The sequence below is a fragment of the Pieris rapae genome, chromosome W, assembly GCF_905147795.1.
Source record: "Pieris rapae chromosome W, ilPieRapa1.1, whole genome shotgun sequence".
NCBI classification, from domain to species: Eukaryota; Metazoa; Arthropoda; class Insecta; order Lepidoptera; family Pieridae; genus Pieris; species Pieris rapae.
In genome coordinates this window covers 2,819,985-2,843,169 of record NC_059533.1, presented here as the reverse complement: position 1 = coordinate 2,843,169, position 23,185 = coordinate 2,819,985, and the positions used below count along the sequence as shown (strand labels likewise).

The 23,185-nt window shown below is 38.5% G+C and overlaps 1 protein-coding gene across 1 annotated transcript; it reads left to right on the top strand.

The window, feature by feature from the left end:
* The first annotated feature begins 5,958 nt into the window (after window positions 1–5,958).
* Window positions 5,959–21,199, top strand: LOC123690450 (L-dopachrome tautomerase yellow-f2-like). Its single transcript, XM_045633878.1, has 9 exons — window positions 5,959–6,001; window positions 7,279–7,308; window positions 8,941–9,039; window positions 9,519–9,692; window positions 13,469–13,642; window positions 18,696–18,871; window positions 19,691–19,874; window positions 20,519–20,621; window positions 21,141–21,199. Exons 1-9 carry the CDS (start codon window positions 5,959–5,961, stop codon window positions 21,181–21,183), a joined length of 1,026 nt encoding a protein of 341 aa, XP_045489834.1. The 3' UTR covers window positions 21,184–21,199.
* The last annotated feature ends 1,986 nt before the right edge of the window (window positions 21,200–23,185 follow it).

Genomic DNA, 23,185 nt, shown 5'->3' with positions numbered 1-23,185 from the left:
ATGGAATTCATGGACAGACGTTATCCCTAATTAAAATATTTTAAATCAAAAAAATACTGAACTTATTGAAGATTGCAGTGATTTAGCTGAAGTGTTTATAAATTTATACTTTATCACCGAAATTTTATTTCTTCAATGTTGGCCTACTGGCTTCAGCGTGTGACTCTTATACCTGAGGTCGTAGGTTCGATCCCGGGCTGTGCACCAACATTTTGTGCGCATTTAACATTTGCTCGAACGGTGATGGAAAACATCGTAAGGAAACCGACATGTCTTATACCCAAAAAAAAAGTCGACGACGTGTGTCAGGCACTGGAGGCTGATCACCTACTTGCCTATTAGATTTAAAAATGATCATGAATCAGATTCAGAACTCTGAGGCCAGGATCTAAAAAGGTTGTAGCGCCACTGATTATTATTATTATTTTATTTCGTCATTTCAAATGAAGCATGGTATAAGTCCCTTTAAATTTCCTTTTATATTTAATCGTAGGAGCTCTAGCTAGTTCTACTCAACCGCGTAACTGTTACTTGTATCTGTGAAAGTAATTTTAGAACTTTTTTTTAAGCAATAAATAGTTACGGTTCAAATATTCAGTTGAACTTCTGGAAGAGATAGCAAACGGAGTATCACTACATTGTATAAAACAAACTCGCTTTCTCTGTCCCTATGTCCCTTTGTATGCTTAAATCTTTGAATCTACGCAACGGATTTTGATGCGGTTTTTTTAAATAGATAGAGTGATTCAAGAGGAAAGTTTATATGTATAATAACATCCATTAAATAGTGGAGAAGTACTGTTATTTTTGAGGTTTCTAATGTGATGTCGTAAATAATTACATTTTTTCCGCTTACATTGCAAACGCAGGCTGAACCGTACGGGTTTTATCAAAATAATGTACTAAGTATTGTACACATTGAAAATGTCTACAGAAAAGTCCGTGATGGTATATATCTATCTCTTATGGATAACCCACATTTTTATATACAACGTTCACAGATTTTCTGTAGTGTATTTAGTATCAGCATTGCACCCGTGCGAAGCCGGGGCGGGTCGCTAGTAACTAATAAAAATCTCTCTCAGGTGACAAATAGTCCAAAGCAACGCCAAGTACAATGCAACGCTGCTTGCATTTGAATGTCAAACATTTCTTATTTAATTGTTCATTACAGTATTGCAAGATCGATACGGTGATCCATCCTTAATGTCCTTCCCTATGACGGCACTAGTACCGGAACGGGCGGGTGTGTGGGTGACGCACAATAATGCGTCGACATTTAAGAAAAAGGGAAATTGAGCAGCGGGTAGTTTTAATTTGGTCGCCTCGCAATGTGTTGATATTTGTTTCGGACTCCGCACGCTCGTATCGTTTCATTTAAACTTATTACTTATTTATCTTTTACTGTCTATTGTAATAATTGTTTTGGGATATATATATCGTTACATACTTTTCGGTGTCTGTGATAAAATTAGTGGAAGAAGCCAAATCCAGCAGCAAGAAGCCACATCCAGCCATAAGAAAGGAAGCCAAGAAGGTTGAAGGTACTGTGCCGTGTCCTTTCTTTCTTTCTCCAATATAAGACCCAAAGATTGAGCAACCATACTTAGAAAAATACAGTCCACTTAAAATTTCATTAGATATAAATAATATAATCAGCAACCAGCGCCGCCATTAAGTTGGTCCTTTTCGAGCCGTATATGTATCATATCTCTTAGTTAGGCATATTTATTTTCGTATATTTTCTTTCAATTTTGTTCGTTAGGTGAAATTGCAGGTGGGCATTTTTTTATTACCTGTATAACGACAATTTTAATATAGATTTTAAATATTATATGACGTATTTATAAATCTATTATCCGTATTTCATATCCCGTATTACGTATTTACGTATTTAATAATATATTGTGCCTGATTTGGTGAGAATGATCATGCGTAACATTAGTACCTACATCACTTTTTTCTAAAAATTGTTTCATAGTTAACAATCGAAATAAATCTGTTTATAGTTTAATTTAATCGTATTGTTCATATTTAATTTTTTTTATTTATAAAGTTAATTTTGAAACGATTAATAATTATTTGTAGATAATATGGACAAAAGAACAAGAACAAAGGCCGGTGAATGTTCACCAATCGAGTTAGAACATGTTCAAAGTTCCATATTATTATTACAAGCCCGACAAAATTCGTATTTTTCTAAGATGCAATCATTATACGATTTGTCGTTAAATATTAATAGTAAAGAAGACGAAAAAAATTTCCAAATTAAAACGTTTAATATACAAGTAGTACTTCGTAGTGAATTTAATGAGTTAGTAACTCAATTAAAATATATTGAACAAATGAAGCATAACCCTCAGTTCACTCCTTCTTTTCAAACATGGGAGTCCTTTGAGGACCTGTACGCAACCATACAAAGTAAGCTGCAGGAAATTAAAAATACTTCACCTGAGGAGAAATTAGATCACCCGAAATTGAAATTGCCTCCAATTAAATTACCACAGTTTAATGGCGACCCAAATAATTGGACGTCGTTTTATGAAGCCTTTAATCATTTAGTGCATAATAATGGGTCAATTTCGAACTCAGAAAAGGTGTTTTATCTTTGTGGGCAACTAACAGGTAAGGCCCTAACTGTGATCGCTGGCATAAATCCAACCGCGAATAATTATAATTTAATTTATTCTACCTTGGTTGATAAATATCAAGATATACGGTCTCTCGGCTTTCAGTATTTAGATAATATTTATAATTTCAAAACATTAACTAGTTCTTCTACAGAGGGTTTAAATAATTTTCTTGATAATTTTGTTACATCAATCGCAGCATTTGAAAACCTAGAAATACCTAATAAATTGAATTTTTTATTTTTATTTTTGGCACTTAAAAAATTAGATAACGAAACAATTATTTCATTTGAGAATTCTGTTAGAAAAGAAAAATTACCCTGTTACACGCAATTAGTTATGTTTTTAAGAGAACAGTGTAAAGTTTTGGATCGAACAAATTCTATTATTATTAAACCGGCTAATAATAAATATGCCAAAACCGTGAAATCTTTTGTAACTTCTAACTCTGATCAAACTAATTTAAAATGTCCTTTATGTCATAGTAAAAATCATGATCAGTTATACGGTTGTCCTGATTTTTTAAAATTAAATGCAAAAGAACGATTCAATATCATTAAAAAACGAAATTATTGTGTGAAGTGTTTTAGCGTAAAACATAAAACCACAAATTGTAATTCTGTTAAAAGTTGTAAAACATGTAATTCTAATACGCACAATACATTGCTGCGTTTTTTGTTAAATTCCAGTTTGTTCAATAAACAGGAGAAACCGTTCGAACCTGCTATCGATGGACTGCGATCAAACGCGCAAGCCATTGAGTCGCAGCGTGAGTCATTGCTAGTCGACAGTACCCCGCGCGTCGCGTCTGGCTCCTTTGACGAACCTAATAACTATCACGCGCTGATTTCTCTGTGTTCATTGCAGAATGAAGCGAATACTTTAATATCACAACCGTCAACGGTTTTACTTGGTACTGCCCGCGTATGTACTCTTGATACGCGTGGTAACCCGCATATTTTGCGTTGTCTTATAGACAACGGCTCTCAAAATCATTTTATAACGACTGAGTGTTGTAAAAAGTTACTATTAAATAACAATACGTTTTCCGAACCTATGTTTGTGAACGGGTTTGGTGGCTGTTCGAATGATATAATAGGAGCAACCAATATTGTTATATCCTCTCGGTTTGTTAAAAATATTAAATATTCTATTAATTCTTTAATCGTGAAACGCATTACGGATTATTTACCCACTTCTAAGGTTGATAGATCGAAGTTGGAGTATTTGTTTAACGTACCGCTCGCCGATGATATATTTCATGAACCCGGTCAGATTGATATGTTAATCGGTGCGCAGCTGTTTTCGAAACTACTCAAGCAGGGTCGTATCCAGGGACCGCCTGGTATGCCTGATGCTGTTCAAACCACATTTGGTTTTATTTTAATGGGTGAAGCGCCTATTTTGTCTACAAATTTTAATATAAAAAGTTCATCGACTTTATGCGCCTACTCGAGTATCCCTTTAGAAAACATTTTGCGAAGATTCTGGGAGCTTGAGGAGCCGTCATCTAAGTCTTCCGCTTTCCTTAGTGAGGAAGAGGAAGATTGTGAACGCATATATAAGACTACCACGTATCGTGAATTGTCAGGTCGATATGTTGTTGCACTTCCATTCAAGAAAAGCCCTCTTAATCTGGGTTCATCTATGGACATAGCTAAAAAGCGGTTTATGTCACTCGAACGTAAATTACAGTCATCGCCTAGTTATCGTGAGGCATACGACAAAATATTCATTGAATATCTGGAAAAAGATTATATTTCTCCTGTAGTAGATCAGTGCGACAATATAGGTTACATTATTCCACATCACGGTGTAATTCGTGAGTCATCTATAAGCACCAAAGTTAGAATGGTGCTCGATTCCAGCGCGAAGACTGATAATAACATATCGATTAATGATATTTTACATGTCGGTCCTAACTTACAGCCTGACTTATTTGCAGTTCTACTTCGGTTTAGAACGTTCCCTATCACCTTTTGCGCTGACGTTAAACAGATGTATCTACAACTGAAAACCCTTCCTGAACATAATAAATATCAACGCGTTTATTATAGATTTGATCCGTCTGATCCGTTACAATTATTTGAATTTAAGCGCGTTTGTTTTGGATTATCTTCAAGCCCATATTTAGCGCTTCGGACTTTGAAACAACTAGCCGATGATGAAAGGGCCAAATATCCTTTGGCTGCTGACGTTATTGATCGTGGTAATTATTATATGGACGATATTTGCTGTAGTTGCGATTCGATTCCCGAAGCAGTTGAAGTATCCTCTCAACTTATTAAAATGTTTTCAGCTGGTGGATTTGATCTTTTAAAATGGTCTAGTAATTCTGAAAAGTTACTTTCTTCTTTACCTTCCCATCATTTGCATCCGCAAGCAGTTCATTTTGACTCAAATGAGTTTCATAAAGTTTTAAGTGTAAAATGGGATTCAAAATCAGATACCTTCTCGTTCGAAGTAAGTAACTTAACTAATGTCACAGCAACTAAGCGTAATATGCTTTCTATCATTGCCCGTTTATGGGACGTGCTAGGTTTTGCCGCACCTTTCATACTATACGTAAAACTTCTAATAAAGGAGCTTTGGCTTTTAAAACAGGATTGGGATGAGATTGCTCCTCCTCATATTATTAAAGCATGGAAGAAATTCTATAGTGATTTATCATATACCCCTATTCGTAGACGGGGTAGTAAAAGTGAAAAGATTTATATCTGCGTATTTATATGTCTTGTGACAAGAGCGATTCACATAGAAACCGCAACTGATTTAAGTACTAACTCATTTCTGAATGCTTTAAAACGATTCATGTCGCGCAGAGGTCCAATTCAAGTCATTTATTCCGATAATGGAACTAATTTTATTGGTGCACGTTCCTATTTAAGCGAACTTCAAAATTTCATTTTTTCTAACGCATTCAGTGAGGACTTTCGCTGCGTATTAAACGAAAATCGTATTACATGGCGAATGATTCCGCCTAACGCTCCACATTTTGGTGGTAGTTGGGAAGCGGCAATCAAAAGTGTAAAGACTCATTTATACCGGGTGATAGGTGATCAAATTCTAACGTTCGAGGAGTTCAGCACGGTACTTGCACAGATCGAGGCAGTGATGAACTCGCGGCCACTGTGTCGCACGCTATCCAATGATCCTTCGGAACCTCTCGCGTTAACACCCGCTCATTTTTTAAACTTAACACCGCTTAAGTATCTACCAGCTAGAGAAATCGAAGAAGATACATTTGCTTTCACGCCATGAGTTAGTTGATAAGCTAGTGCAGTCCTTCTGGAAGCGCTGGAAGGCTGACTACCTTCATACATTGCAAATGCGGAACAAGTGGAACACGCCAGTTAACCCAATTTCTAATGGTGATGTTGTTATTGTTATTGCTGACAATGCACCGCCGCTTCACTGGCCGTTAGGAATAGTGGAGGAAGTTTTCCCTGGTTCAAACGGTGTCACGCGTGTGGTCCGCGTTCGTACGGCTACAGGTTCCTACATACGTCCTGTAGTACGTCTCTGTCCCTTACCTCGAGAATAGTTAGTTTACATTTGTATAGATTAGATTAATAGATCACTAGGTAGATTATTAAGCTTAATGAACTTTTCGATTATTGTATTATTTTTTATTTTAGTTTATTACATTAGTTTATTTTATTGTTTATTGTTTTTTTTTTTTTTTGAAGGCCACCCTTCAAGCCCGGGGGAATGGTTGCGCCAAATTCGCATTTTTTTTTATCTTAATGGTTGCTCAATATAACCTCCTTAATGTCCTTCCCTATGACGGCACTAGTACCGGAACGGGCTGTAGGTGACGCACAATAATGCGTCGACATTTAAGAAAAAGGGAAATTGAGCAGCGGGTAGTATTAATTTGGACGCCTCGCATTGTGTTGATATTTGTTTCGGACTCCGCACGCTCGTATCGTTTCATTTAACCTTATTAATTATTTATCTTTTACTGTCTATTGTAATAATTGTTTTGGGATATATATATCGTTACATACTTTTCGGTGTCTGTGATAAAATTAGTAGAAGAAGCCAAATCCAGCAGCAAGAAGCCACATCCAGCCATAAGAAAGGAAGCCAAGAAGGTTGAAGGTACTGTGCCGTGTCCTTTCTTTCTTTCTCCAATATAAGACCCAAATATTGAGCAACCATACTTAGAAAAATACAGTCCACTTAAAATTTCATTAGATATAAATAATATAATCAGCAACCAGCGCCGCCAGTGTGTAAAAGTAAATAATTACTGTTGACGTAATCAGCAAATAAGAAAATCAAAGACCCCCTATGGTGCTTACGTAAAACTTGCACGACCCCAGGCAGCAGCCATTGCACAAAACAAGAGCTATTTTAGGAATACACAATACAAACTATTTAATTAGTAATCATTTCAATAATATTCTTACATCGGTGAAATCAAGAGCAGCTTTCAAAATCAACAATTATTTAATATCGATTTAGTTTAAGTCTCTTTTAAGAAATTAGTATTTTTTATTTTCACAATTTTTAAGAGGAAAATTCAGGTCAGGTCGTCTCTAACTAAGAAATAAGGGGTGAGGTAGTACCCGGTTACATACATATACTACTTATATATTAATAGTTTTGTCTGTGTATGTGTACTTTTATGTCTTTTTTTAAGGACCTGTGACAACTCCGCCTGATACAAATGGTAAGCAATTATTTTTATCTTATTCATTTTATATAATATAATATAATTAGCATTCGGCAAACTGATTTTTTGCTACGTAAAGGGAGAGAAGGTTAAATGTGAAAATCACAAACAAAACACTACAAAACTAAAGGAAGATTTATTTCAAATTGTGGTGGCGGCTATCCAGACATACATCGTTTATTTTGATCTGGATATCGGTCCATCAGGCTGAGGAACGGCCACATGATATTTTCCATTTTGTTGGGTTTTGTAATTTATTTATTTATTTATTTATTTATATTGTACTCCTACAGCTAACACAAAAAACAAATACACCGAGAACATAGCCACAGATGGAATACATGATACATTATAATAAAAAGATTTACAAAAGGGAACAAACAAACAAAGTATTTAATACAATAAACTGATTTAATACAAGTAATAATAATAATAAGCGAGGTATATCATGTAATGAAGATTCAAATTTAATAAGTGATACCTATATATATTATGTTACATAGAAAGAAACAACTTTATTAGACACTATATACAGGAATGTTTCGATAAAGTAGAGTGCACTGGCCCCCACACTAGGATTCCCTGTCTTGTGGGCAGCCAGTCTGTTCCTTTTCACATCTTAACAGTAATGCTTAATTATTTCTAAGTAACACATTTATATTTATACTATTTTTGTACAATAAGAATATTTTCTGTATCAGTATAGGACAGCTTAACAAGATATTGTTTGAGATTTTTAGTAAATGTATGTAATGTGATTTTTGTAATGTTAGTGATAATTTTGTTATAAGTATAACATACTGTTACGAGCTAGCGGATCGGATAGAAACTGCCGTCGATTTCTTCAAGGGTTTATTTCAATAAAATCTACGAGGAATTCGTTAACACTAATATCTGGAAATGACGCACAGAAAAGCACTAAAAACACACACAATGAAACACTGTCACTAATCACTTAAAACACTCAGTACTTTATCACTGGTTCGCACTTATTCGCACTTTTTCTCTTCGGTGTTTATCGCTTGGAATCGCATTCAAAACTGAACTGAGTGGTCGCGTTTCGGCTCACTTATATATCCCTGGGAAGAATCTCGAACGATGTTTCCGATGTTTACGAGAACTTTCTAGGCGGGAGCGCTACTGAGTAGCGATCGCCTAATTCTAGAACGCGCGTACTTGCTATCTCCTTCGCACACTGCTACGTGCTTGTCGTACGACGTTCTAGAGTTCTCGGTCTAGCTTCGAGAAGGTTCTTATCTTTTCTCTCTTTCGCGTATCAAACAGTGCTTGTCCCACACCTAGAAAATTCGTTCTAGAATATTCCTTCATCGAAGGGGTATAACCAGGCCTGAAAACGCCTGAAAACGGGTCTGCTGAAAAGTGTACCATTCGTCTATACGTGTTCTGAAACCGACTGAAAAAATGTTTCAGCCTCCTGAAAACTACGGCAACATTGTGTAAATTTCGATTTTCTAATATGTGATTGACCCTCTCCTGAAACGGTCATAAATCATATTTCAGCCTGCTGAAAAGTTCTCTAAGTAGTGGAAAAATCTAAAAACATTGCAGTTGACCCGTCTTCGTAACAATACTAAACATATTTTGTTTATAATGTGAATTTTATAACAGCTGACGCGAACAAATTCTTCATACAATACAACAATGTGCCCATGGGTGCCGAGAAAGTTGGGCATCGATTATTCATCGCATTACCTCGACGTAGATATGGTATAGTAATTTTTTTTTAAAGATTGTGTTTTGGTAGAGTCAAGGGCGGATCGTGGTCAAGTCAAGAACTTATACGTTTGCCATCATAAATTAAATTAATTAAATATTGAAGGTATGTAGTTACATAAAATCTGTATGGTGACAAAATATCGAAATGAAAACATTATGTTCAATTAGTGATCCACCTAATCCCATTAATAAATGCTAATCGCAGCGAATCATAGCTTTGTTGTTGAGTAAGCCCTCAATCAAAGTCGGGTTAAATCATTGTCAGAAAATTATCTCAAGTTAGGTTCATTTTCACGTGTAACAAGAGTTTTAGATTTGCCGCCAATTCACAAAAAAACAAATGACAAATGAAGCAACATACTAAATTATGTTTCCAAAGAGTTCTAAAATTGAAATTCAAAAAAGTCTTAATTAGCAATGTTTCTAACTGGCCAGTTCTAAACATTTTCAGTGTGAATTATTAATTACAGGAATACCAGCCACGTTGAACTACATAGATTTGAACGATCAAAATGGCCGATCGCCAGCCCTGAAACCCTATCCGAATATATATTCAGGTAGATCCCTTATATCTGTTTATCGAACACGAGCAGAAACATGCGGAAGGCTGTGGATGGTGGATACTGGATTACTGGAGTTACCGGGTAAGTTGAACCGCCTTTGTCAACGTTATATACCGTTATAACCCGATAACCTTTTTTTTTTTTTTTTTTTTTTTTTTTTTTTTTTTTTTTTTTTTTTTTTTTTTTTTTTATGAGGTGGAAATGCACTTCTGCAGGCCCGCATCAAGAATCGAACTTAACGCGGGGACTGTGGGGCTGGATCTACACTCAAAACCCTCTGCTATTCAGAGGGGTAGCGAGACCCTACCCACTAAAACCACCTCAGCCCATCACACGCCCTTAAGATGGGCCCTCGGGGTTCGCTAGGCATTCTACCCAAGGGACCCGGGCTTATATCCGACATAGAGAGCTAATCATGACCTGCGGTTCCGGGCTACTCGAGGTCGAGCCCCCAACCTCGAACTACCGGTCCTTCTACAATCATCCCCAGACCTCTCCCTCAGTCGCTCAGCTGCCTCCTTCTGCAGCATTACATGCTCACAGAAGGAGACCATTGCACTCCAGGCCTCCTCGCTCCCTAGCATAGCTAGTATAATACCCGGTAAAGTGAGGTCCGCCCCTATAACCGATACCAGGTCATGACGCTCCCTTGTCCAGGTGACACACTCAGCCACAGTATGCTCCGCCGTGTCATTTGGAGCGCCGCAGTGGTGGCACATCGGATGCATCTCCCTTCTAGGCACCTTATGAAGATACCGACCAAAGCATCCATGCCCAGACAATATCTGCGATAGCCGAAACGTCACAGCACCCCAATGTCTATTCACCCAGTCTTTTAGGACTGGGCGGATTGCCCCTACCGTCAATGCACCAGCGCGGGGCGTAGCAAGATCGTCAGACCACCTTTTAAAAAGAATGTCTCTGGCATGACGCCTCACATGCCCCGCTATTTCCCCCCATGTGACGTTCCCGCTATCCATTACCTCGGCCTTCGCGCGGTATGAGGCAGCAATCACTTCTACCTCCCGCTCCCAAGGAGGAGTTCCAGCTAACACACAGGCCGCCTCAAACGATACTGTACGGTAGCAGCGAGCTGCCCGAGCCGCGATCACTCGCTGCGGCCTCCGTATAAGCATACGGTTCGTCCGCCTGCTCAGCGCGTCGTCCCAAATGGGGGCCCCGTACAGGGCCATACTGCGAATGATTCCGCAGTACAGCCGGCGCACGCTCTGGCATGGGCCTCCAAGGTTAGGCAAGAGCGTGCCAAGTGCTCCTGCCGCCCTCACAAGTCTCCCCTCGAGAGATTTAAAATGGGGCTCGAAATTCCAGCGACCATCTAAAACAAGACCAAGATATTTCATGGAGGGGGCCACCGGAACCCTAAGGCCTTCAATCACCAATGCCGCCCCCGAAGGAGGACCCATCTTTGGGCCATGAAATAGCAGGGCTTCCGTTTTGTCAAGGGACACCTTGAGACCCAGGGCCTGGATCCGCCTAACAACAAGCCTTGTACCGGCCATCGCAAGCTGAGCCACCTCCCCAAATGACCCTCCGCTCGCTACGACTAGAGTGTCGTCTGCATAGCAGAAGAGGCGCATCCCAGGAAGCAGTGCACCTCGCAGCACCCAATCATAGCTAATATTCCACAGAAACGGTCCAAGAACTGATCCCTGTGGAACTCCGCACATCACCGGATAGCGAACGATTTCTCCCTGTCCGTTCACAATAGCGACCTGTCGTCCTTCCAGATAGCTCCCTACTATTCGGCGCAAGTACAGGGGAACCTCGAAAAATTTAAGGGCCTCTGTGATCACGCCAAATGGAAGGCTATTAAAGGCATTGGCAATGTCGAGAGACACTGCTAACGCCCTCCCACCCCGCTCGACTACACTCTTGGTGTGCTGTTTTAGGTCCGTGAGAGCATCGATTGTAGAGCGACCAGCCCGGAAGCCATATTGGGCTTCGTCCAGGTCCGGCCCGACGATCGAGAGGTGACGGCCCAAACGAGAGGCAATAATCCATTCCAACGCCTTACCAGCTTCGTCTAAGAGAATTATGGGCCGGTAAGCTCCAGGGCTGTTCGGCGCACGACCTTCCTTTCGGATGAGACACAATTGGCCCTCCTTCCATGCTATCGGGAACCGTCCACTACGTAGACATAAGTTAAACAGACCCCGAATGGTTTCCCCCATGTGGGGAAAAGTTACCGCTAAGACCCTAGCATGCAAGCCATCTGGACCTGGTGCCTTCTTTCTGCTCTTCAGGCGACAAAGTATGGACTCTATTTCTGGGTCAGTCACTTCAGGAGCTTGCTCTCTATCGACGTCCCCCACCACCACCGAGTTCACCATTCTTGGAAGGACAATGTTCGGAGGCAAAGGGAAAAGCCCCGAGATCACATTATCAAGCAAGGTGGGCTCAAGAGTCTCTGTTAGTGGAGCCCCTGCGCCCTTCAGCCTTTTCCGAGCTGCTCGGTAAGGGCGCCCCCAGGGATCACTGTCTAACTCCTTTAAGAACATTTTATGTGCCTCGTTCTTGGCGTCTAAGATGGCCACCTGAAGAACCTTCTTGTGTCTACAGTAGGCCAACCGTAATCCCTCTCTGACCTGCGGATCATCACTTCTTCGTCGGCAACTCCTAAGATAAGTCCTCCTAGCACTACTACATACCCTGCGAAGCTCTTCGATTTCCCGAGTCCACCAGTAGACTGCCTTCCGCAGAGGTGGCGGTCTCCACTTAGGCATGGAGGCGTTGCACACCTCAGTCATGTTCCGTTGGAGTCTGCGGACGCCTTCTTCTACGCATTCAACCGGGGTTGAATCCGCACACCACGCCTGAACAATGGCAACCTCTTCCGCTCGCTCCCGGTTAAGTCGACCAACAGTCCAACGCGGAAAAGTCCGACGACTGGTCCGCGACCTCAGAGGTGGTCCTAAAGAAGCATTTACGACAAATCTAATGTAACGGTGATCTGAAAACGTCTCCAAATCCCTCATTACCTCCCATCCAGACAACCTCCATGCGAAGTTTGAGGAAGCAAGCGTGACATCTACCCGTGACACTCCCTGTGGTCGTACACATGTAGGCTCCGTCCCCCTATTTATAAATATAAGCCCTAACTCCGCCGCCCACTCCTCCAGAAGCGGCCCCCTTGGGTTTACAGAAGTGTCACCCCAGGCGGTGGACCTAGCATTTAAATCTCCCATCAGGATAACTGGCCTGGGCAAGGCCCGCTGGATCGCACGACCCAAGTCACCAATAAAGCTTTCGAAATCTCTAAGCGGCTTGTTAGGGGAGAAATAAGTGCCTATTACCGAACAAAGCCCCCAGTCAACCATGACAAACCCAGGCCCCCTTTCTCTAAGGGTAATAGCCATATCCATCGGACTTACGATAACAGCCACCACCCCCAAAGTGTCTCCCATCCAGTGGCTCCGCTGAGCCACGTAGTATGGTTCAGAAACAACCGCAACTTTCGCCCCCAGCTCCGCCATGGACTGCAAGAACAAGTCTTGCGCCGCAGCGCAATGGTTTAGGTTCCCTTGTAGGTCTGCCCCAGTCAGAGACTCCACGTAGTAGGGTTTCTACTTCAGACACAAGTTTGTTCCGGTACTCATCGACATCTGCCCGAGAAATACTTGCCCGGCCAGTGTAAAGAGTGTCCCCAGTGCTGTCATCCGCATAGCAGTGAATGTTGTTAAGTTGCAACATATCATATTATTAAAGTTTTTAACGTAACGTTTTTGAAAATATTTTGTAGCCGCCATCAGTGATTCGTTCCAATTGTAATTTTTTTTATTTTTATTTTGAGATAGATTTATTTAGTATATAAATAAATAAAATTAACTCTATTCTAGGCCTTGCATCAATAACAGTGGATATAACAAACAACTGCGCAGACGCATATGCCTATGTCCCGGATTTGACAACAAATGGTATCATTGTGTATTCGCTGAGAGATAACGATAGCTGGCGAATCACCCATAATTACTTCAATTTCAACCCACTGTCTGAAAATTTGAGGGTTTCTGGTGAGTATATCCGAATAAAGGATTTGTGTTATTTTTAATATTATTTTCTACAATGTCCGTTTGAAAGTAGCTTATTTAAACAAATCCATATTAAATACCTTTTCGTTCGTTCGTTTCGTACATTTATGGAATTAAATATTATGACAAAACTGTTTTTATTTTTTGTACTCACAAGGCTTTTAAAACATATTGAAAGCAAATGGTGGCTTTCACCAGTATAATACTTACTCGAAACAGAAATAATCTAAGCGTATGACCAACCAGGCTCCAGAAGATTTTTTTTTTTTTTTTTTTTTTTCTATATACATGTGTCTTCACTGAGACATCATGGAACATTACGATCTAGCCTAACTTAAGACTAATAAGTAATTTAAGTCTAACCTAATTTACTAAAAAGGATTATTATATAAGTGAGTGTCCAATAACACTACTTACAGTCTCTATTAAAGGGAAGAAGACACTCTGTTCTTGTGTTCTATGTTGCAGACACTCTTTAGCACTTGATATTTACGTACATTATCACTAAATCACTAGTTCAAATGGTTTTGTCCTTTTCAGTCTTCTCACTAAGCCCGTGGTGTCAAGGAGTTGGATAGCCTCGACATTCACGTGATGGTGGAGCCTATGTTCGTGTGCTCCAGCAGTCTTTTTTATTACTGTAGCGACGTCCTCAACATTAAGGTCCCGGTGGAGGTCGTAATTGCGAATGTACCAGGGAGCATTGACTATTCCCCTGAGCACTTTGTTTTGGAAACGTTGGATCACTTGTATACTGGCAGGTAATTTGATGTCTTGTTGGAAAAGTTAATGTGAACTGATTTCGACTGATTTAGTCTTATCCGCCACTTCTTGGTCCACAAGCCAACAATATTTATAGCTCTTTGTAGTTTTGCTACCGCTTCCTTTTCAGTAGCTGCCGTAGACATGATAGCAGTATCATCGGCAAAGGTCGCGATTATGTTATCTTCTAGTTCAGGGATATCGCACGTGTATAAGAGGTACAGGACCGGACCTAATACACTCCCTTGCGGCACCCCAGCTTTTATTTGTTTCAGTTCTGAATAATCATCTTCTTGTCGTACCCTAAACGTTCTTTGTGTTAAATATGACTCGAGGATATTTGAAAATTGACGAGGCAGTAGTTTCTTCAATTTGTAAACAAGTCCTCGGTGCCACACTTTGTCAAAAGCCTGAGCTACATCTAGAAAGACCGTGGAGCAGACTTTTTGTTCTTCTAGTGCTATTTCAATATTATTTGTAATTCTATGGACCTGCTCTATGGTAGAATGTTTATCTCTGAAACCGAATTGGTAATCCGGTATGAGCTGCTTTTTGGCAATAATGGGGTTAAGACGTTTGAGAAAGAGTTTCTCAAATAGTTTTGCTATAACAGGTAACAGTGAGATTGGCCGGTAAGATGTTACTTCGTGTGGTGGTTTTCCTGGCTTGGGAATCATTATAACTTCCGCAACTTTCCACATACTGGGAACATATTGAAGTCGAAATGTGGCATTAATTAAGAAGATGAACTACTTCTTGTGGGATTGAATCCGTTTTTACAACAACTTATATATATATTGATTTCCAAGCCAAAGTAGAGAAAATTAAATTATTCTTATCCTTGGGATTGATCTGCTCCAATACATCAATCAATATTTATGGCTTCTCTTACAAACAATTTGTACGACTCAAACCTTGTATGATTTACTTGATTTTATTAAACCATTTTATGGTACGATTTGTCTTTAGTCTCAAAATAGGCTTTTGTATAAACAAAGGAAGTTCCTTCACAACACAAACTAAAAATCACATTAAAATAATACCCGTAGCGCCATCTATGTGTCGGCGTATCAACTATGTATCGACCGAATGAAATTCTGTCTCACAGATATTTCGATACAGCGAGAAAATATTTGATACTAGCTGTTACCCGCGACTTCGTCTGCGTAGAACTACTACTTCGTGTAAATTTGTTTGGACTGAATAGGCTCTGAAACTATAATGAAACGATTCTAATGAAGCCGGCACATTGAATTATTGAGATTAACATAGGTAGACTTTTCCTGACCCTGATCCCTGACTTAACTTAGTTTAATACGTTTTTGTATACGACATTTTTTGTTTTTCCTTCTTTGGTCATTTATTAAAGGTGCATTATATCGTCTTTCGTGTTCCCCACTTGGTGTACGATCTGGGTGAATCACCAACTTATAATCATCTCCCGGCATTCTTTCTAAGGCTGTTGTGAAAGTGTTTATTAGGCGGTTATGTTCATGCAACATTCTCTGAATCTTTAAGACAATATCCTTTTCTACTAATTGAATGTTTTGACACCTGCGGTCAACCTCGTCGTTTTCATTTCCCATAAAATAAATCTGTAAAAATTTTGGTTGCTCATTATTTGTAGGAAGCAAAGAACCAATCCTATGATAGATTTGACCTTGGATTGTAAAAGTAGATGAAAACCCAGGCATAACCACCTCATTTTCTACACCAAATGACGTCATTTGAAAGCATGAATTATATTTCCTTATTTTGATTAAAAAACGCCGCGATTCGTTGTTATCACCTAAAAGTAAAGACTTCAATGGTTCCTCTGGTTCTCCAAGTATTGGAATTGAAACTTTGCCACCAGTACCCGGAGTTTCTTCTTTCCACTTGAGTGCTTCACAATGTATACATTTTTTATCCATTCCACCTATGAGAAGTAATCGATGGTTATTATACTCAATCGATGGGTCATAATCAAAAGCAGCATTGTGGAATGCTCCCCATGTATACATTGTAAACGCATTTCTCCTTTCTGACTGCCGTTCAGCATTTAACACACGTCGTCTTTGGGATTCTTCTGGCATCTCTGCAGCTATCAATGATGCGTGTCGCTCAGCATCTAAAATCTGCCGGGCCTGAGTCTGTTCATAGGTCTCGGCAGCTCTTTGCGTTGCGTGTCGCTCAGCATCTATAATCTGCCGGGCCTGAGTCTGTTCATAGGTTTCGGCAGCTCTTTGCGTTGCGTGTCGCTCAGCATCTATAATCTGCCGGGCCTGAGTCTGTTCATAGGTTTCGGCAGCTCTTTGCGTTGCGTGTCGCTCAGCATCTAAAATCTGCCGGGCCTGAGTCTGTTCATAGGTCTCGGCAGCTCTTTGCGTTGCGTGTCGCTCAGCATCTAAAATCTGCCGGGCCTGAGTTTGTTCATAGGTCTCGGCAGCTCTTTGCGTTGCGTGTCGCTCAGCATCTAAAATCTGCCGGGCCTGAGTTTGTTCATAGGTCTCGGCAGCTCTTTGCGTTGCGTGTCGCTCAGCATCTAAAATCTGCCGGGCCTGAGTTTGTTCATAGGTCTCGGCAGCTCTTTGCGTTGCGTGTCGCTCAGCATCTAAAATCTGCCGGGCCTGAGTCTGCTCCTCAGATTCTTGGGATCTAGCTACTTGCGCAGCAGTTACGAGCTCTTTTAGAGCTACGCGCTAAATTAGATTTACGCTTGCGAGGCATATTACTTAACCAGTTACCTACCTAAAGTAATAAAAACAGGTAAGTACTTATGGAAAAAAAAATTCTTTAGCTGACAAAAAAATTTAGTTAAAGGTACTGAGTACGAAACTATACTTAAGGTAGGTACTTATACACATGAAATAAAACAAAAACAAAACGAATTGCTAAACTAAAACTAAATGTTAAAAAAAATATACTATCCACATGGAATAAAAACAAAATGAATCGATAAAATTATATGCGAAACTACTGGAACTATTTTATTCACAAAACAACATTACTTACCTATTAATACTCAATAAAAACTATGCTGACCTTCTTAGGTACCGTAACTACTTACTAAATGTGAAAAAACTTAAAAAAACCTGCCTACTAATCTACTACAATTTTATACCTATTCTAAAAAATGAATTAAAGTATTTATTTTACCTATTAACTATAATTCTACCTAGTACTAACTTATGCTAAACTAATAATAACAACCAAAACAACTAAGTAAATAACACAAAATGCTTATCCAAGAAACCCTAAACACCAATGAAAACGTAAAGAAAGCGAATACGTTGCAGCTCAAAATTGTAGATATCGCATGCGTCCGCCAACGACGTCTGCCCTCACGTGTCTGCCCGTTCGGGTAAGCATACTTTGTGATCTACACTCCTCCCACCGAGCCATCCGCGTCCCCCGCACGTCTTTGCCGCCGCGCCGCGCAGCGCGCCCGCGCCCGCCAGCCCCGCCACACCACACCATGCATCGTCACACTCACACATTCATAGTGTATAGGCCGATGGGCCTGATGGACATGTCAGGCAGAAAGTATTCTTAAAGCTGGCTAGGAGTATTTGAATTATGCGATACATAACTGCACCCCGCGTTTTCACCCGCATAATTCCGGGATCGGGATCGGGATAAAAAGTAAAGATGTCCTTTCCCAAGGTTCCATCTATCTCTATACCAAAATTCATCAAAATCGGTTCAGCGGTTTAGGCGTGAAAACGAAACAGACAGACTGTCTATGTCTTTCCCCAAGGTTCCATCTATCTCTATACCAAAATTCATTTAGTAGGCATATACGATACATAACTGCACCCTGCGTTATCTATCACTCGCATAATTACGGGATCGGGATCGGGATCGGGATAAAAGGTTGCCTTTGTCCTTTTCCAAGGTTCCATCTATCTCTATACCAAAATTCATTTAGTAGGGATATACGATACACAACTGCACTCTGCGTTTCCACCCGTATAATTCCGGGATCGGGATCGGGATCTAGATAAAAAGTACCCTATGTCCTTTCCCAAGGTTCCATCTATCTCTATACCAAAATTCATCAAAATCGGTTCAGCGGTTTAGGCGTGAAAAAGTAACAGACAGACAGACAGACAGAGTTACTTTCGCATTTATAATATTAGTAGGGATTAATTATTATTTTAGTAATACTAATATTCTACAATATATTAGCGATTTTTATATATTTAATATATCAATATGAAAATAATGTTTACATACGTCATCATTAAAACATAATAAAAACAAGTGTAAAGAAAAAAACGTTTTCCGTCAGGCGAATATTTTCAATGGAGCGACGGCATATTCAGCATAGCCCTATCACCAGCCGGTTCTGCATGCAGAACAGCATATTTCCACCCTCTCATCAGCACACAAGAGTTCTCTATTTCCACCTGCCTTTTGCAGAATAAAACTGCGAGAAGCGATCGTTACTTCTTCGATAAGTTAAACGTAAGTCCAAATCAATTCAATGCGTCTTATGAATATGGTTTCTATTATTATTTGTCTATCTTCGATTTTTACTAAGTACTTAGATCGTCTTTTTTAATGTATAAATATTATGCTGTGTATCAGTCGCAGCCTAGCTTTTTTAGCCGTTCAATTAACACCCTAGCCATTTAAAATGGTTTAGCCAGCGGCCTGAAAGATATTTAATAAACTGGCTGGCTAATGCTTAGGCCATTCGTACGATATACTAATTCGGCAGCAATAAAATAGATGAAACATATGACAATATGACAAATATTTATTTTAAAATTAAATGCTTAGGTAAGTCAAATTCACATTAGTATTGTCACTTCACTCTTTCATTGTTCTTGTTGTTTTTCATGAAATTTTGGAAAACACCACAACAGTGGCTGTAGTTTGCCGACGCCATATTGACAGTTTATAGAGTTTCGTTTCGAGTTTGAGAGTGGCAGCAAGTTAATTTAAATTTAAATTAACAGTCTAGGCGAGTAATGAAACGTCATCGACCCAAATCATTTACCTAGCTGTTTGATCAACTTGCTGAACATCTTTCAGGCCGCTAGTTAAACGGTGCCGTTTAGTTAAAAGGCTAGGTTGTTAATTGAACAGCTAATTAAGCTAGTTAGCTGAGAGAAGTAAGAAACATTTAAGAGTTGGGTTTGTAGTCCGTTTTACAGAATAGGAGGGAAACAGGAAGGAGGACAGTCACTACCAGAAGGCTCGCAAATGCATTGCCAATTATTAAAATAACACAAATTCAAAGGCGAAAGTTTTTTTAATTGATATTATTTTGTATCATAGTACTTAGGCAAGCGAGGTCCAAACAGCCAATCCACAATGCATGACTATCATGAGCCATCGAGAGTTCTGTTCTTCGCTGACATAGGAAGGGACACCGTCTCGTGTTGGAATACGCAAAGAAAGTTAGAACCGCAAAATGTTGCTATTTTGGCGCAGGATAGCGAAAGATTGAGTTATCCCTCTGGTAAGTTTTTACTATTTCAGTCTTAGTGAGTTGTTCTCTGTTTTTTATCACATTTGGAGTATTTAATTATTTTTAAATTCATTCATAATCCTCTTAAAAAGTTTGACCTGATTACAGAAATGTTATATGTGTTACTGACAAGGGACAAATATATTTTTTTTAATATTTTCCATTCTAAGTATACATTTAAATTGTACTCAAATCTATTCTATATAAGTAGGTATCTATTATTGAGATTTTTGAAGAGAAACATCTAATGCGATTTCCAACAAGGTTTCGTTATATGTTTAACGCTTCTTGGGAGGGGGAATAGAAAGAGACAGAGGAATAGTGTGGCACTCAAACGCATACGCGTAGTATACCTGTTACATACCAGTGCGAGCGTTAGCAACGAGTAGCGTCCAATATTCCAACGCAAGTTTGAGAAAGAAAGAAAGATACACAAAGTTAGAAAGTAGGAGAGAGAAAGAGAGTGAGGTAGATCCCAATCACATGCGCGTAGTATTCTTGCTACAGCGAAGTAAACAGTAACAGTACTTTTTGTTCTATTTTTTATAATATTCATTATTTCATTTACAAAGACGCGATCAATTGTGAATTGTAAGCTTTATATCTGTGATATATCCTTTATTTATACTTTTTAGATTTGCATATTACGGACAACGAAGTTTGGGTGATAGCGAATAAACTACCAAGATTTGGCTACACTGCACTAGATACAAATGAGTATAACTTTTATATTTACAAGTAAGTATTGCATATTCGTTATCGCATTGACTCTGATATTCTTATAAACGCATTTGACTAAAAAAGTTTTAAAATTCATCTTAAATGTGTTAAATATCTTTTAAACCAGAATTTCAAGTCGTACTCAAGTTCTTGTTTTGCGTTTTTTAGTCTGCAGGCCCTAAGAAAAACCGATCCATTACTTATATGGTACATAGAATAAGTACAAAATGAGTTTTTGAGTCAAATAAAGTATGTTTTAATAAAAAAATATAATATTTAATCTATTTTTGATATATTTCTGTCGACTAAAACAATTGGAAAAATGCATATATTCATATAGATAAGATAGAAACAATGGCGCGAAAAACTGAGTTGACAAGTCGAATTGCGCCATCTTTATTTTATTTTTTTTCAATTTATCCCTAATGGGAAAGGCAAAAGACTGCGCCATCTTTAATTATGAATTGTCATTTCTCATACAACTATGAAACAACCAATCAACGTAAATCAAACTAACGATTTAAAAAATATTTTCAGAGCCAACGTAAGGGACCGTTTATTAGGTACTGTTTGTGAATAAACAGTTTTAACAGAGTGAAAAGGACGAAATTGGAGCAAAAGAATCCATTTTCCTCATATCAATCCATAGATGTCATTCCTACAAATGGTTGGTAGCTGGTTTGTGATAAACTGGATGGCTTGTGTATAAACATCTATTAATCTTTTTTTCCTTTATTTTACAAAATAATATAATATATCACAAAATCTTACATTAGAAAACCGCTGTGATTTGTAAAAGTAAACCCAGTAGACTAAAATTATGTTAAAGCGTTGATAAACGCCTATCTGGTATCTATTAAGCAAAAAAAAAAAATACTCGTACAAACTAAAATTTAAAATATTTTTTGTAGTAAAATTTATGTTCACTGTATTTGTCGTGTATTTTATAGCATACATATTGTAGGTACTTTAATAAATTAATATGTCAACAAGTTCACATGTCATTCATTGATGAGATTAAAGCTGTTTAAACAGTACGTCCCTGTGTTGGTCAAATGTCAAACAAACAAAGATAGCCATAATCGGAACTAGGCAGCCTTGCGTACGTCTCTTGCTCTTAATGTAAGGAAAACAGATTGAGATATATCACTGTTATGATTAAACACTCAAATCCGTATTATTTAACTGTTTTCTAAAGAAGTCTGTTTTATTTAAGCGTAAACAGAATTTGATAATGAATAGTGCAAAAATACATGTTAATTCGGTCATAATTTTTTGAGTATAGTTCGGTGGGGGTTTTTATATGAATATGTTTACATATATTTTAAATGAAATCTTGATTTTAAGCTGCTTAAAATATTGGCTAAAAATGACAAGAAATATACCAAAATGTGTAGTTTCAGCTCAAAAGATTAAATGGGATAATCACAATCCTGGTGTCCTTTATTAATTTAAATTAATTTTAAAACTTGGAAATACAGAGGTCTAGGCACTGAATATTATTGTGCGCCATTCGCTGTCGAGACCCTTGTTCCGTGGGGTCCGAGCCTATTTAAGTAAATAACAAAAATAATAGTCGACATCACAGGCGACCGAAGAGCTAGCAGCTACCTCGCACAAAGTATTAGTCTAGCTATTCAAAGGGGGAACGCTGCCAGTATCTTCGGAACCTTGCGTAATATACTCCTTTTAAGTTTTGTATGAGTGATTCAAATCCTGCCAGTACCCCTGCAGATGTAAATGTTATTATTTCAAAGAAAATGGATGAAAATATTATTAATTTTCCATACAGAGAAGCTATAGGGTCCTTGTTATTTTTGAGCTCTGTTTCAAGGCCTGACATTTCTTTTGCTGTAAATGTTTTGAGTAGATATGTAAACGATCCAAGTCAACAACATGTAAATGCCATTAAACGTGTTATTAGATACCTAATAAATACTAAAGATTTATTTTTATATGTTATGGAGAAAGTAGTGATCTCACTGGCTATTCGGATTCAGATTTTGCAGGTGATGTAGATACGCGTAAGTCTACTACAGGTTATATTTTTAACATGAATGGGGGACCTATAACATGGTGTAGCCAGAAACAGAAGACTACTGCTCTCTCCACAACTGAAGCAGAATTTGTAGCTGCTTGTGAAGCTGCAAAAGAGATATTATGGTTACAGCAATTATTATTAGATTTAGGTGAAAATATTACATCTGTTCCATTGTATGTTGATAATCAGAGTGCAATTAAGTTAATTAGCAATCCTGTTTATCATAAGAAAACCAAACACATAGATGTGAAATTTAATTTTATTAGGGAAAAGGTTGAGTTGGGTGTAATTAAACTAAATTATATTCCTAGTAACAGTCAATTAGCAGATACGTTAACTAAAGCGTTACCAACTCAAGCTTTTATCTATTTAAGAGATCACATTTTGTTTTTCTTTTCACAACTCTAATTTCAGTAGGAGTTTATTTTTTTAATATTTGTACCTAGTTTAAATTTTAGTGGGAGTATTGAGCAATTTAAGTAAAATAGTTTTTTTGAAAATTTAACTAGGTGGCAACACTATATATGAAGGTTGTTGTAAC

What these genes read in the sequence shown, in the direction of transcription:
- LOC123690450 (XM_045633878.1), top strand. Translation starts at nt 5,959, where the DNA reads ATGCGGAACAAGTGGAACACGCCAGTTAACCCAATTTCTAATG. An exon ending in AACTCCGCCTGATACAAATG is followed by an intron (nt 7,309 to 8,940) that starts GTAAGCAATTAT and finishes ATTTTATAACAG; the next exon opens with CTGACGCGAACAAATTCTTC. An exon ending in TGAAAATTTGAGGGTTTCTG is followed by an intron (nt 13,643 to 18,695) that starts GTGAGTATATCC and finishes GTTTTCCGTCAG; the next exon opens with GCGAATATTTTCAATGGAGC.